This window comes from Rhea pennata, chromosome Z (assembly GCF_028389875.1).
Source record: "Rhea pennata isolate bPtePen1 chromosome Z, bPtePen1.pri, whole genome shotgun sequence".
Lineage (NCBI taxonomy): Eukaryota > Metazoa > Chordata > Aves > Rheiformes > Rheidae > Rhea > Rhea pennata.
Window position 1 is genome coordinate 53844492 of NC_084702.1, and position 17357 is coordinate 53861848.

General features: G+C 36.6%; 1 protein-coding gene across 4 annotated transcripts in view; it reads left to right on the forward strand.

Moving 5' to 3' along the window:
* SSBP2 (single stranded DNA binding protein 2) overlaps positions 1–17357 on the forward strand; it is a 188100-nt gene that overhangs the window by 138272 nt on the left and 32471 nt on the right. For all 4 annotated transcript variants that reach the window (XM_062600326.1, XM_062600325.1, XM_062600324.1 and 1 more), the window contains 4 exons: positions 7674–7733; positions 11007–11073; positions 11270–11340; positions 15350–15417. In XM_062600326.1, coding sequence (XP_062456310.1) covers positions 7674–7733; positions 11007–11073; positions 11270–11340; positions 15350–15417 — 266 coding nt within the window. The remainder of the gene's footprint in view (positions 1–7673; positions 7734–11006; positions 11074–11269; positions 11341–15349; positions 15418–17357) is intronic.

Below are 17357 nucleotides of genomic sequence, written 5' to 3' on the forward strand. Positions count from 1 at the left end.
GTCAAGCATCTCTAAATCATTTTATAAAATATAGAAATACTACGGAAATGCATTAAAATGTTATTTTCTAATACTTTTTCAGTACCAATACCATAATGAGAAAATAAAATAAAATTATCAAGTAAGCATTTCTTAACATTTGGACCATAAATACTTAAATAATGTCGATCATTTTAACCAGAAGTAGAGTTTGAAAACGAAAAAGAATATGAGTCACATTTTCAGAGACAAAATATATACTTTGGCAATCAAATTCATTTTTTTTTACTGGAGGAGAGAAGAACAAAGATTTTTGTTTTGTTTTTCATTTATCTAAACTATATGCAGTTCATACAGAACTTGAATAAATGGAGAGATCTGCTCTTTATGAAAATTCATATCTGATTTATGACCTAGATGGTTGTAAATTGGACCACCCCAGTATACCCGCTTATCAAGTAGCAGCACAACTGGTTTAAAATAATATGTCCCTGTGTGTGTACTACTTAAGGCTGCGGTTCCATTTTATAGCTTCTGGTGATAAATAGTATTTAGACTTTATTTGTGCTGATTATGGTGACTGAATCATACAAACCAGTTAGAAGTATTCTAGTCCTTTTCTCTACTGAGTGCTAAAACTGTATTTCATCTTGTGTTATTTAATTTGTTGTATGCGCTGTCATTTCCCTAAGAAAGATTCTCTCTTTAGGAATATCAAGCTCTCAAAGTGGTTAGGTGTACAATATAAGAAGATTATTCTAAATTTGATGGTGCATTTAGAAAAAATAGTAGGCTAAAAAGCAGTTAGCATTTATTTTTGTTTACTTTAAGACTCTGACCTCCGAAACGTTTTGGGGAAGCCTGCAGTGCACTGTCTGCACTAGAGCTGAAGTCGAGCAGACCTGAGAGTTCAGCTGCCGCCTGCCCTGGCGAGCGACGAAGCCCGTTTCCTGCCCCCTGCGGTAGCAGGCGTTGTTGATGGCTCATCCAGCAGCACGACTGCTTCCTAAAGACATCTCTGCGCTCTGGTGCAAGCGGGACCCAGCCCGCTCCTCTGCTTTCCCAAAACGCAGCTCAGGGTATGGGGCAGGCGTCCTCTGCCGCCTCGGGCTGTTAGGAGCCGCTGGAGCAGTAGCCTGCCTCTCCCAGCGCTGAGCACCGCTGGCGGGGAGCTCCTGCCCCCGTGCCGTGTCGGGATGCAGGACGAGGGTGGGTGCCCGTCTCCAGTGCAGCGCCGAGGTGCCCGGGTGACTGTGCCGGCTGCCCGGCGGCTGGCCTGCCTCCGCGGCGCTGTGCTGCAGCGCGTGCAAGTGCAAACCCGTCCCATTTCCTGAGGTCTCCGCGGGAACGCTTTACCTCTGGCAAAACAGTACGGCCGCTGGGAGGGAAGAGCTGGGTGGCAACATCTTAAATGGCTTCGGCCATTTGCAGAGGGAACGTGCACCAACTTCCAACATGTTTCGTGCTTGCTGCTTCGCGAGTAACCTGGTACAAACCAGTCCGCCCCAGAGCTCATCTTCCGGGAGGCCGAGCCTGGTTAAAGAGCTGCTCTTCTGATGGCACTAAGCTTAAATGCCTTCGTTTAAAACCGGTCAGTGATGTGCTTTAAAAGTATGTCTTTCATTGTGCTTTGACCAGACTTCTGTATTTTCTCCTGAGTTAAAACAAACTTCTTAATATAACTAGCTAGGAAGATGTTAATGTGAATACAGATGACGATTGTTATTTTAAGCTACTTGACTGATTTTTTTTTTTTTCTTCATACCATGTAGACAAGGTTTTCCTGTTCAGGTATTATTCATAGCATTTTATTCTCCTCAGGGAACCAGTCCTGGGTTCCCTGTCCTCTCCCCATGAGACGCTGTCATTTTGTCTCTTGGTATTTTTAATGTTAGCAGATGTGTACAACCTCACCATTACTCAGAAACTATAATAATTCTTTCTGAACTACATTTCTTTGTTATCCTGGTAAGTGTTTGTTACATGAAGTTTTCCTATCCAGGATAACACATCAGAGGATATCGTGTAATATATAGATATTGGGATAGATACAGATATTTACTTTAAATTCTATCTCATAAAGCAAGAAAAATGAATTCAGATGTGAGCAATATTCAGGGTTAGTCAGTTGAATGTGGATTATTGAAAATTTTGCAACTTATGTGGAAAAACTTGGAGTAATTAAGTGTACAAGTATGAATAAAGTAAGAATTTAAAATGTCAATGCAGAAAGCTAATTTAGCTGTATTTGGAAGCAGACACATTACATTCCCGACTTTTAGAAAGAAAGTAAGTTTAAAGAAAAATGCATTTCTTGAAATTTGTGGTACTTACTGGAATATCATATTTAAAAATCATTTATGTTTTTATGTTGTACATGCACACAGACACACATATCTGCACACATATCTTGGAAAATAATATTAAATACATAGCTTATAAACTATCCTTTACTCTCTCTTTACACTTTTAGGATTCTTTTCTTCGCAGGAGGATAACAAAAAATACTGGAACTTGTGGCACCATCATTAAAGTTCTTGGACGTTTTCTTCTATTAGAGCCTTTTTAATACTTTGCCATAATAGGACATTATGAGAACAGGAGCTTACTAAATTTAATGCTTCACATCTTGACTTTATGTAGTATCAGTTCTTTAATATTTTACTTACTATAAATGATGAATATATATTTTCTGTGGGCAACCTGTGCCAGGGCTCCGTCACTCTCATAGGGAAGAAATTCCCCCTCACGCTCAGGCGGCACTTCCTGTGCTTCAATTTCTGCCCATTGCCTCTTGTCCTGTCACACGGGACAACTGAAAAGAGTTCATACCCATCCCCTGATTTTGTACCTAAAGGCAGTAATTACAATATACTAGATTTTGCAGATGTTTCCAAAAATGCTTCTAGTGTTGCTGCAACTTCTGTGACACACGTTTTCTAATATTGGTGGCACCTCCACCTAGAGACGTGTTTCCAACCATGCTTTATATAAGGCATACTGGGCTATGTCTTTTGTTTTCTTCATTTTTTTTCTTTATTGTTTTGTTTGGGGTTGTTTTTTTTTTTTTTTTTTTTTTTTTTTTTTTGCTTTTCTTAATAAATTAGTGAAGTTATGTGGCAGTTCCTGAACTCCATTTGAGGAGTTAGTTGTAGTTTAGGGGAGTGTGCAAAATCATCGTTTATACCTGCGACGTCCCTGTTGCAGATTAGAGCAACTTAAAGACTGCAGTAATTACTAAAAACCCTTTGGGGCTGTTTCAGCATCTGGAAATTACTGGGGAATGGAGCTACTCTGGATATACCCCTTTTCTCCATCAGATCTACTCTTTGAGAGGTTTTACACTCAAATGCTCAGAGTTTCCCTTAGACAATATCTACCTATGCAAGATCTGGCCCTGAAATGCCAGATATATTTTAGTTGAAGAGTATCCTACATCCTACTGTATAAGGAAAGTTCCAGGGAGATGTATCCTTTGCACTCCTGTCTTCTTCAGACCTGATAGCTAAGTCAGTTGCTATATTACTAAATTATGATGCCTATCTTCTGGCATATTTTTCCACTTCATTTATTTCTTTATATTTTTACCTTTTTTTGACTAGTTATATATTTGTAATGTTTTCTGATTATATATGTTGAGGAAATTCTCTTGCAATCTATGTGTTGCAGATAGCTCTCTCACTCCTTGCTAGCTGGAGTAAACGCAGAAGTATTTGATTCATTGATGTGGCACCTAACCAGTCCCCTTAGTTGAACTTTGGGACAAATAAGAAGGCTGTCTTGCTGTGAATTTAGTGTGGGCATCCATTAAAGGTTTTACGCTATCGAGATGCTGAATTCTGAATTGACACAAGGTTGAGTTAGCAGAGAGAGATGTCTGGCTGGCTTCAGTGTACAAAGAATTTATTTTTGCCTTCAAAAGACAAGAGCTACAAAGAGTGATTTAAAGTCTGTAGTTTCTGTTTTTAATTTATTACTCATGTTTTGAACCCATTACTTTTTGTGATATATACGCTGCAATATCTTTAAGAGAAGACAGGGAAAAAGTTTGCAAGAACTCAAGGAAAGAGAGCACTACTAGTTGTCAGAAACAAAAGTCCACAGTACGTCCACTGTAAACTATGCTCATTGCAGCTACTCTTTTAACGCTGAAGTAAAGCTAGATAAGGGACTAAATGTCAGCTGTTAATTACAAGGAAGCGGTGAAATGCCGTGCGTGACGATGAGAGCCTCCTGCTTGGAATGTCATATGTGTGTCAGGCTTGAGCGTGACTGAGAACATGTTCCTCATCACCTGTGTGGCAGGAAAGCTGTTCATATTGAATACATTTTCATTAAAATTAAAATATTTGGCAGAATTTCTTTGGTGTCTTGGGAGGACTTTTGGGGGACAAACACCACACTGATGGTGGAGAGGTAGAAGTTGAATAAGTAACATGAAAATTAAAATATTTAAGTTTTTCTTTTGGTCATGGAAGTTTTGTGGTAACCTTGAATGCCAAATACTGTAATACTGTTTTATTGGTACAATATATATATTGGTACTTTATATTCTGCAGAACAATTAACTGTGATTCCAAGTTGTTTATATATATTCTTGCCTGCTCTATTGATCTGTAAAGTCTTCATATTCAAGGATTATGAAGAGCTGTAATATCTGTCTGAAATTCAACAGATTAAGTCATTCATCCCAGTTCCACTTGAGTTGAATTGCTTAAAGAATAGGAGAAGTTTTAGACAGTTCCACAAATAAATTTAAGGGAAATGTATAAATATTTACAGTATATAAATCTTCTTTTAAGACAGGATTGTATCAGAGAGACTCCTATATTTATTACATGCAATGAACTAACAAGTCAGACAAGAATATATGCAGTGGCTCTCCCATCAAAATCTGCCTAAGTGCCTGCTATTTTGTATGAACAACCTCTTGCACAGGTTAATGCAAAGGGGGGAAATACCTGTTCTGGAACTTCTGCTCTTTTTCTTTTTGCAGTATTGGACATTAAAAACACTTTTTATATACTTCTGCAGCTATACAAAAGTATGTTAAGATCATTTTTTAGGATTTTTATAAAATGAATAGAAAGGTGAGCCCATTGGTAAAAAGGGGGGGGGCATAAATAGATTAAAGGTGATAAAATGGTTTCCATCCTGCTTTGAAAGAAAATCTGAAAGTTGAAAGAGTAGACATTCTGTGAATAGTGCACTAATATATTACTAGTACTATGTAATGTGATACTGCGTTAAAATGTAGTTGACTTGACAGACATTACTCTGTCCTTTTTATGAGATGTACAAGTGTAAATAAATGTAAGGTCTTGTTCGCTGAATATAGTAAACCAAATATACAATATTTACTAGAATCTGCTGCACTCCACAGAATGCAATTGATTGACCTTTAAGGAAACTGATTTCTAGTTTCCTCCTACTTTTACTTCTTTGCAAGCATCGTCATGCTTACAGTCTTTGCCACATGCCCAACTCTTTTTTTTCACTTTCTCATAATAGAATCTCGCTCTCGTAGATGTACCCTCATAGACAGAAGACATGAATAAGCCTCCTTCTTTTATAACGCATAATTTCAAATGCTCTTTTTATTTATGCAGTCTTTTCATAACTATCATTTAACTTTTCTTCTCCAATTTGTGAAGCATCTGTACGATCAGAGGGCTGGAGCATCTGCCCTATGAGGAACGGCTGCGAGAGCTGGGCCTCTTCAGCCTGGGGAAGAGAAGACTGAGGGGGGATCTTATCAGTGTGTACAAGTACCTGAAGGGAGGGTGTCAAGGGGACGGGGACAAACTCTTTTCAGTTGTCCCATGTGACAGGACTAGAGGCAATGGGCAGAAATTGAAGCACAGAAAGTTCTGCCTGAGCGTGAGGGGGAATTTCTTCCCTGTGAGAGTGACGGAGCACTGGCACAGGTTGCCCAGAGAGGTTGTGGAGTCTCCTTCTCTGGAGATCTTCAAGGCCCACCTGGATGCAATCCTGTCTAACATGCTCTGGGTGACCCTGCTGAGCAGGGAGGTTGGACTAGATGATCTCCAGAGGTCCCTTGCAACCTTACTGATTCTATGATTTTAAATTGCTTTCTAGCATCTATTTAGAGCATGTATTTATGTAGCAGGTTATTATTACAACTTTCATGTGATCACAAGAAGTGAAAGGTTCAGTTAATTTTTTTTCTGTAGATCACATGAAAAGTATGATTACTAATTATTAGTAATATAATTATAATTGTGTTACTAATTTTTTATTAATAATATTACATATCTTACTAATGATTATGATCACTGGCATTTTAATATAAAACACAGTACAACTGACAGGACCCAAATATGCCATTCATTCATGAAAGGATGATGTCAACCACAGAGTTTTAGTGAACTGTCTATGGTCATTAGCTATAGCACACTAGATGGTCCCTGTGTGGGTATATTTCTTTTCCAAGAGGCCTCAAAGAGTGGCTTTGTGCAATAGCTCATTTGTCATAAGATATTGCTCTTGAGAAGTTCCATGGGAACATCCTTTCTTTTATATCTCTCACTTCCCCTATGATTCCTAGGGCAGTGTCTTGAACAGAAGTGAGTTTCTGTTTCATAATATATGGTTGCATGGCATTTTTGCTTTCCCAGTGCCTGGGACAGGAGCTCCTTAGGCACAGAAGAGAAGATGCTAGTGTATTAGTATTAGAAGATTTTAGAGGAAACCTCATGGAAGGGAAGATTTTTCTTCCTTCAACTCTTAAAAGAATCTTAAAAGTCTTTTTTGTCTATATATTCACAGTCAGAGCATACTTTTAGCTCTTCATTTTCTTCTGGAGTTATAGGTACATTTGCCTGCCAAAATAATCCCCTTCATCATCTGTCTAGTCAGATGTTTGTGCTTTTTTCCTGTGGATCTCAAACTTGCCACTAATCTCCCTGCTTTTTAGACCTCTAGATTGCTGTCACATTTGGAGGTGGAACCAGTAGAGATGTTAAATTTATTTGCTGATGCTAGCATTCATTTATCATTTATTTCTAATCTTAATGTAAAGGTCTGGCCTTGTTTCTAGGCTATGAAGTAGTATAGTAGTAGCCATAGAATGCATTTAATGCATCATGTAGTGCATAGAGAAGAGAAGTTGTACTCAGTTATGTATGGAGGGATGGGAGGGTACAACATCAAGTTAATGTAGCTCATGTAAACCACGAAGTTCTAGATATTTATGATGTAAACTTGAAATCTTTGTCCTCACAAGTTCAATCTTATATTGTACTTTACTGCATTACTATGCAAAAGTGAAGGAAAAGTATTTGCAAATTATTGTGCTGTTATTTACTTCTTGATACTTCCAAGAACATTTTTCTTTCATGTTCCAGGGATCTTATCTTTCCTCTTTATTCATTGAAAAGATTAGATGTTTGATTTTATGATCTGAATAGATCATTCATTAAGTTGTTTATATTCTGCTTTCACAATAGCTCTAGCAAAATTTTAAATAATGTATCTTCATAGCTACATTCACTAAGGGTCTTTAAATGTATTTAGTCCTTCTAAATATTGTAGAATAATGTGCTAAGCACTCTGTGAAGTATGTAAGCCAGATTCCTGAGATGTGAGCATGACACAAGCCATATGCCCAGTGACAGTCAATACAGTATTTACAAGCTAATTTGAATTATTCAGCAGTGTTTCTTTTTTCATAGCCTTTCATGTCCCCTCGGTACCCTGGAGGTCCAAGGCCACCTTTAAGAATACCCAATCAGGTAAGAACTTACACTGATGTACATTTTTGTTCCAAGGACTTGGGACAGTGTTGAAAACAAGGGAATGTTCTCTTGTTGCCTATAACATACAAATTTCTCTAACATACAAAACTCATTTAGATTCTCTCCACCCCATTTCATCTGACCATTAAATGGGTATTTTGATACGGTGCATGATAGATACGTCATTCCACTTTCAGCTCATGCTTATGCTTAATTGGTGTCTACACCTCAAAATTTATTGTGCATTAAGCCTATCTACAGAGAGAGAATATTGTTGGCTTGTGCACAGCTCTGCTAAACTCAGCCGATTGATGCTGTCCCCTTTGAGAAGATGGTAGAAAGTCTGCATAGTTGCTATATTCTGTAAACCTCCCTAACCACATTAAGCAGTTAGCTCTGAGAGTTATTTTACTGAATTCTACATAAAATGCATCACTCCCTCCTATTCCTTCTTAGATGTGTAAAGTATTTTTACTTCACAGTTACGGAGATCATCAGTGAGGTACAGCTATCTTAAAGCACACTGTGCCTCTTACAGGCACTCTGAGGAGTTTATGAAAGCATCAAATTCCCAGTTTCTCTCATCTCCATCAAAGGATATGCATGCTTGTGTAACAAGAATGAGTAATGAGCTGCTGTTCGTCAGCAGAGACCTTTATTGGCCCATCTGTGAAAAGATAGTTCTGGAAGCAGCTAACATTTGTATTTTTAAGTTCTGAACTCCTTAAGTGTAGAGAGAGGAGGAGAAAGCAGTTGTCAGCAGATGAAAAGTTAGAGATAAATAGACAGAAAAATATCAGCTGAGCTCTGAAAGAGAAACTGGGTCATTTATAAGGTTGGAAAAGGTTGATAGGATAGTGGAACAGCTTTTTGTGTAATGTAGCCTTCCAGAACTGCCTTTCTTGTGGTCATAGCTTGATGAGGAAACTTCTCCAATCTCAGCTATGGCTGTTTTTTATGTCTATGTGATGCAGTATCAGTAAACTGGTCCTGAGCAATGCATGGCATTGCCAGAAAGGTGGTTTAAATTTTAGTGAGCTGGAAACTTGTGGTTGCAAGGACTTTTTCGAATGTTCCTCTTGCTGATGTTAGAGAGCAGGTTAAGTTATATATAAGATAGCTACTTTCGCAAAAGGGAAATGGGTGACTTAATTAACGTTCTTGAAGTGATCATCAAGGGACAGTATAACAATGCAATTTAATTGGTGCTTTAGATAAATATTTGTTATAGATATATTGTAACTCTGTACAAAGCACCTTTTTCCTTTTCACCTTTCAGTAATATGTTAACCAAAGATACACTAGCATTTGGCTTTCACTTCTTTTATTTCTCTTTCTGCATTTCTGAATTATGTAAATACTGGCAGGTAAAAACTGGATGTGGTGAATGCTCTAAATGGGCTGCCAACCTGCAGTTTTCATTTCAAAAGCTATTTTTGTCTGAACATTACATTATTTTCAGTTTAGAGCTGTAGCGTAATCTTAGTGAATTACAGCTCTTGCAATTCATTTACATTATGCTGCATTCATGAATTACTGCTTTTGGCAGTGCTGCCATACTGTAAGTTACAGTATATATGGCAGTATGTGGAAGTAATAAATTATTGTAATGCAGCTTTAAGGTTGAGGTTTTGATTACGTGGAAGTCAGTAAAGATCACAATTAAAATTCCCGTTGTAAGTATAATTGTATCCATCAATACATTGCAATAGGAATTGTATTTCTTAGGCAAGGAAGTGTAACACAGGGTGTGCATACATAGCATAGTGCAGTACTGTATAAGGATACCTGAGCTAGTTGTAAACTTTTTAGTAAATACTGAGTGCCACACAAGTGTGCCTGAGATCCGTCTTGTACTCGAACATCTTGTCCTACAAGAGCAGTTGCTCTTGGCAATGCATTGTGCTATGCAGATACACTCAGTTTTTTTGAAAAGTAATATGCTACATTGGAAGGGAGCTGCAGTCCCTTACATAACTATGCACACTCTGGCTGCTGCCCGAGTTCGGTGCTCATTCGCCACCTGTCATCTCTAACAGAAATGACCAGTTCTGCTTCACTTGTATTCAGCATTTCTCTGTGTATTTTGTGTGCTGTTCTTACATATCATCCTGACTTTAAGATGCTGAAATAAATGTAAAACTCTGGTTTAAATTATGTAATCTCAGTTTATGTATGTTCCATAAATCTTAAAATAGATTTTTTAGAATTTAGAATTTAGAAATTGATTAGGTGTTAAATGAGGTAACAATGTGGATCTTAGTTTTGAATTTCATACCTCTTGGAATATATGCAGATAGGTTCCCTTTTATATGTGTCCCTAACACCACAGTATTTCCAAGTCAAAAGGAACTGTGCATTCCCTCAGTAAGCAACACCTGTATTGCCTGAATACATCACTTTCATAATATCAGACTCCAGATAAATTTTTCCTGAAAACGTGTTGCTATTTTGAAATAGCACTTTGTGGGCCAGTCACAAAGATCCATTTATAACAGCATTTTCCTAGCTGACTAAACTTTAGGTAAGAGGCTACAGAAATTTGCCTTAAACCTGAATCACTTACTATAAACCCAAAGGGCAGATAAAAATTTGGAGAGTTAAAATAATACGTTTGATTTGGACCAGAGGTAAAGTAACAACATAGCTTATCTTTGTGCTTGAAGGCAAGATTCAGGAATAAGCTTTGTGACTCCTGTATCTTCTGTAGATGGATAAATGGCTTATCTTGGCATTATTGCCCTTACAGCAGTAAAGTGGAGTGGAAGCTAAAATTTCTACCACATCACAGCTCCGCTGTATCTCACCCTCTGAACGTTGTGCAGTTGGCTCAGTTACAGCTCACTCTCAGAGAAGATCACAATTTCCACATTCTGGCCTCTTAAAGAAAGGTTTTAAAATAACAGTTAAGAGGGAAAACTCTATAGAAATTTAAGCTTAGGCTAAATTGCCAGATAACTGAGAAATAAGCAGTATTCTGAGGTTAAAAAATAGTAAGGTAAAAAAATAGTAAGGTAAAGTGAAGGAGGAACTGGGGAAAAAAGAAAGAAAATCAGTCAAAGAAGATTTTTTGAAATTTATTCATCCCTAATTCCATGGAAGCCCAAGAGTTTGTCTGTGCAAATCCATAGTCAGAGACTTAGGCATTTAGGAGAGTTATGTATTACTCTTGACTTAGAAGAATCATCTCAGAATTAAACATAAAATACCTGTATTTGACATAAATTACAGTGGATTATCTCCTTTTAAAACAATTTTCTATGTCTGCAGGCACTTGGAGGTGTCCCAGGAAGTCAGCCATTATTGCCTAGTGGGATGGACCCAACACGGCAGCAAGGTAAAGTAGATTTATAAAATAATTATGCAGAATGTTCAAAAGTACTGTGAGCTCGAACTTCAGTCTTTCTGTGATTCAAAATTTACTGAAGCTTTGTAAGCTCTTCGTTAAACTAAGAGGGAGTGATCTATTAAAGTTGTTTCAGAACTTGCTTCTATATTGCATGGTTGTTCAAAATACTTAATTTTCTTTTCAGGGCATCCAAACATGGGCGGGCCAATGCAGAGAATGACTCCTCCGAGAGGAATGGTTCCTTTAGGACCACAGGTACCTTCCACAGATACGTACCTCTTTATTTTAACAGAACCTATTACTTTAAGGTTTTTTGGAGTTGAAGACTGAATGTGCTAGAACCTGTACATCTAATCTCAACAGCGAATTCTGAGTTGCAGCTCTACAGAGCCTCACATTCAAAAATCAGTTATTTTAATTGACAGTTGAAATTAAAATGAATCCCTTAACTTGCTTTTTTCAGAAAAGGTATGTTTGTCGCACAGCCCATATATATTGTAATCCAACACTAGAATTTATAAAGGAACCCAGGGACTGAGTAGATGTTTCCTTGTCCTCCCAGTCTAATTAATTTCCATGTTTGGGAGGGAAAAATCGTTCTTGTAATACAGCTAAATTAGTCAAACTTCTTGTAGCAAAAAAATCCCCCCAAATTACTGCAAAGATTTTTCTTCATCTGCTAGAATTTTGGTGTGTGCCAGAGATATTTTGGTGTAAGATTTAAAGTTCATGCTGCCATTTCTTCCTCTTATCAATCATAAGCATCTCTCTAGCTCTGTTTTCAAGGAATGAAACAACCCTCGATTGCAAAAATCAACCTTCCCCATAGTGCTGACCTGTTTGTAGTTATATATGGGTTCTTTCTTTGAAAGCTTAAAAATGTTAGTGGATATCTGTCAGTATTACATTTTAATAATAAATTAAGATAAAAAAATAAGTTAACACTGATGTATACCTGAAAAATGAATCAAAAAGATTATTTTGTTTTTTTTTGTCAACTCTTTCAGTGTTAGAAAACTTTGATGGTGATGTTTTCTTATAGATCTTGCTAATATTTTGTTCTCCCAATGTGTTCATTGTGCACACACTTGAAATTTTTACTTCCCCATGTCAGATAATCTCTCTAGTGACTTCTTTGTTCCTTGGAATAGCAACTGAATTTTAAATGATTAAATAGCTTTGCTTTTTAAATCTGTTCATAACTGTCTTTACAGTTTTGGGTCTTCTTGATAGAAACTAATTGTGCAGTTCTACACAACATCTGTTGTGTGACCAACAAACTGTTATTAAATACATTTGTTGGTTTTTCTGTAGCATTGAAGTGTATTTACCACTTGCCTTTTGGAGGTAGAAAGCAAAGCTTTGCAATGCTGCCATATGAGCTTGAGCTGATACTTTATGCAGCACCATTAGTCACACAGCAGGCAAATCTCATGCCAGTTTTTATAAGGATGATTTTTCCATTTTTGCTGTTTCTTAAAATCCAATGTTTTTTAAGGTTTTTCTTTCTTTGCTGAGCAGCATCTTAAAATGGGGGAAAATACAGCTAATATACCCCAAATTAAATTCCCCAAATAATCTTTTCTACAGATGCATCATCATCTATCCTTGTACCTTGCTTTTAGGATCTTCTCAGGAAGCCATTCAAAAAGAGGCCAAACTGATAGGATCTTTCACACCTATTTTCAGGTCCTTCTGCTACAGCACTGTAAAGTTAACTTAGATTTTAGTGGGAAGCCCTGCTTGTTGCTACACAGGCAGAAAAATTGGGAAACTCTTAATGTACTGGTATAGAAACGGTTATGTCAAGTACAGCATGTATTTGTTTCCCAGCTGATAGAAACTTTTACCAGTAGAAACATTTCTATGCCTATATGACTGTGTCTATACTATACACCTGTGGCAGTAAAAATCAGGGTGGTAAACAATTTTTTTTCATTATAAAGTCATATCTTATATAGTGTAACTGTAGTTCCCCAAAAGTAGAAGAATTACCTCAGTTTTATACTTTTCAGGGCTAGACTTTATCAAACTAAACAACACAGAGCAAAAAAGCAGTATACAATCATAAATGCTTGAGTCTGTCAAAAGCTCCATAGGATGTGGTTCAGGCTTTTTCAAGCAGCAGTTATGCCAGCTAAACAGGCTGCTGCTTCAGCTCTGTGCCTGGCTATTTATTGTATTATGTGTCTCATATTAGCTGGTGATCTTCATACATGCTTCCTAATGCATTCTAGTCAAAAAGAATCTTAAATATTTAAAAAATAAGTATTGGCTGATCTGGCTTATTTTGACCACTAGAAGTTAGGGAGCACTCTTATATCAACCCCTAGATAAGCAGTGCTGAAGGTGACTTCTAGCAGAATACTGTAAGGAGCAAATTAGGGCAATAAGCTCTGCAGAGAGTATAGCTGCAACTGGAAGAGCCTATGTGTCAATGGTCCTGATGAAAGTGCTCTTACTTGAGGAGCAAGAAGTTTTTCCAGTCCTGCAGGATTCTATAAAACTTTAGAAATAAAGGACTTTAATCCAGGTCCACACAAATGATTCCTGAACTAGAATTAAGAGAGGAGATATCCAACAGATCAAATAAGGAGAATAGCTTACCCCTCCCAATCAATATGGAAAAAATTAAATAAAAAACAACTGCTGTAGTAGTACAGTAGAACTACAGTAGAACAGAATTACTACTTTGCTACTCTGTGTCCTCTTCCTGATCAAATAGTGCCAGCTGAAGCTGTTACTGTGCCTAGCTGCTTCTCAGTAACCACCACTTACTTTCCTACAGTTCTGACAGAGGAGTTGTTAGTGTGAGCATCCTCTACTCTATGTCAGGCAAAATTATATAGGATAACTCAGGTTAAATAAGTGGTTTGTATTAATCTGGCTGACTTTTGCCTGAGTATGCACACCAATCAGTCTGTTGTCAGTATAAGAAAAGGCAGGAGTGAACAGTGGTTGATGGCCAGCAACTATTGACTTGCATTATCTTCAGATGACACTTGGATCTGGAAGAGGACATCTGTTTGCAGCCTTCGGACCTATTCTTGCAAACCAGATAACTGTGGGACACTTAAGAGAATGTCTAACAAGGAAGAATTACAATTATGGGCTTTTTGCTTCCAGCAACAGAACCTCATCTCATAGTTTTAGATCAGCTCTAGATAAATGCTATGGCTTGTATCACTCAACATATATGCAGCACCAGGCCAACACTGTAAATCTCTTTATCACATTTCTCCCAGTTCTTCATGACTTCATGTCAACACGTACTTGTGAATCTGACCAATATAGAGAACACCCGTAAGTTTGAGTCACTTAATTGATGAAGTTTATAATTTGGATATATAGTTTATAGTACAACTAGAGCATATTAAGAGTTTTATTATTGGCTTTTAAGTAAATAATTTTCTTGCCCCCTTTCAAAGTGCACGGCTGTTCACTTTAGAGTATATGCTATCATACACTCTTTTGGAATATCAGAAAAATGTAGCAGAATTAACACAAATTACAGTATGAATTAATGTTGTGAGGTGAGGCAGATATTTCTGTTTGCATTCATTTAAATAAAAAATAGATATAATTTAGTTTTTCTTATAAATAGTAAAATTACTAGGCTTTTGTCATAAAATCATCAGCACAAACTCTGATTTTATAGGCCTTGGGCGATTAATTTATTGGCATTGTTATGACATCCAGTACCATATTAAATAATTTTCATATTAGCTGCCTTAAAGTGATTAGGATAGGCTCCTTAAAAAAAAATATTTAGTATTTTTTTATGTTATAAAATTATATATTGTAATTTCATAGAACCATTTATTGATGCCCTGTTCATTAACAAAATTAATTAAAAATAATTTTATTTAAATTTCATAATGTAGAAATCTCAGAAAAGTCCACATTTCTGATTTTGAATGAGCTTCCCTGGTTTAAAAGTTGAATACAGTATAAAACCTGCCCTTCAGTGGCCATTGACTTGACCTCTTTATGTGTAAGTAATTCTTCATGAAATAACAAACATACTTTAAGTATTCTTAGCATGTTTCTGTTGTTTGAGTAGAAAATATAATTCTTTTTCCTTGGGGATGACAATATTACTTTTTAAATTCAAGAATGGAAACTCCTGAAAAAATGAATTACATTGGCCTATCCAGTCAGCAGTTATGTAGGGATATCATTAACCTGCTGTCCTTTCTTTCCCCCTCCTCTTTGGTTTTGTTTTTTTGTTTTGTGGTAGTCTGACCCTTGGTTATCATTGCAGAACTATGGAGGTGCAATGAGACCCCCACTGAATGCTTTAGGTGGCCCGGGGATGCCTGGAATGAACATGTAAGCACAACAATAAAATCTTATAATATTTAGAAATATCATTATTTCATTGTAAAAGTAACATCTGTGATACGTAAGACAAGGGAGAACATGTTTTGGTTAGTAACATGTTTTTTTTGACTAATAACTGTGATTAAGAGGAGATGAACCTACAGCAGTTTCATGCTTCTGCATGCATCTCTTACAGGCTCCTTTGCTTTCCTTCCAAGTATGTACAAATACTGAGGTTTTTCTACAGGTCAAAGTTGGAATATTGGAAATATTTTGTCAGTATAGTCACCAATATTCACTTGTATGTACCTTTATAAATGATTATGTTTACATTTATGCTCTTGTTTTACTGATTAAATATTTTGCAATGAGTGGTACAAGTATGCTTCCGTTCTGCAAGATAATTTTTACACTAGCAAACATTAGTATATTCTTATTTTTACTCCTGTAGACAACCCAGCCTTTCTAAGCATGTAGAAAATTTCAAATGTAAAATTACTGTATCCAGAGTAGACTGAATTTAAGGTAAGAGTTTTAGCATAGCAAATGGCCCAAAATGAGGAATCTTCTGCACTTTTAAAAAATTCTTCAGTGGCTCAAAGATATTTCTATGATTAGCAAGCCTAAGGGGGGGGGGGAAAGTTGCTCGTTGCATTATTTAGATTCCTCTCTTAATAGATTCACAGATTTTAAGGAGCTGTTATAATTGCCTTCAGCGTAATACAGACCAGACATTATCAAGACATTCGTGTATCTTGGCCCTACCTCCATGTAAATTACTCCTGTGCTTCTTAACCAGCATTTTGCAACCTGTGGTTGGATAACAGAAGGCAGTATGGCAGTCAGGGTATCAAGACACAAAAATGTTATTACAGTTTAAAGCAGAGGATGCTTTCTTTTCTTACTTCTTTTATACCTTTGCGTTTCAAGAGTGAGTCTGCAGCAGACTGACACAGAAAATACAGTCAAGATTTATACAAGCTTGTTATCATAGATAACCTTTTTTACTATAATTTTTATAGGAAATATAAGTAATAGATGATAATTTTCATTTCAAATAAAGAGATACCAACCTGAAGAAGTTTAAAGAGGTATTGAGTTAGATAATACTTTCAGAAAAACATCTAATCCAGCATATCCTTAATTTCTTCTGATTTCCAGACATACCTTGAATTCTTGAAGCAAATAAAATAAAATCTAAAGTTGGGTGTTACTCTATCATAGACATCATATATTGGACTCAAGACAATTCTAGGAATCTTCCCAAGGGTAGGCATTTCTTCTTTTAAATAAAATTGATGTAGAGAAAATATCTAGATATTTGAAATTCAGCTCAAGTATAATATAAGCAGTACATAGATTTCCTTAGGAGGAGATTTAATGATAAGAAAAGAGAATGTAACTTTCTAAAATGCAATGTTCTGAAAGTAAAATTCAGGATAGGTAAGATATTTTGAGGACATTTATCCACATAAATGAGAATTTACATATAAAAGAAAAGCAAACAATCTCCTGGATAAAAAAGAGCTCCTCATCTTCCAGAAAGCAGAGAAAAATATGGTTATGGCTTGAAATAGTAATATTTCCACATTGCAGCATTAGATAAGCACATTTCATCTTGTGTTTAGTAAACTTACGTAGATGGTGCTTTTCATTCAGTGATGTGGGAAATGCATTTTCCTTTCAACTTTTGTGTTCTGTTGAAGCAGATGCCATGAATTACAGTCCTTTACTTGGGGAATTCATGAGCTTTACACGGTGTGATTTCTTCTGAGAGCCACATGATGTAAAATAGTAATTATCAAGTAGTTAACCATAGCTATCAGTATGTCTATCAGGCATGTGCTGAGCTCCTTTACATTTCTTACAAACTTGTCTTTACTCTGATTCAACTGCAAGCAGGAACACAAAACTGTTTTTAACAAGACTTCACACTGTCACATGCCATA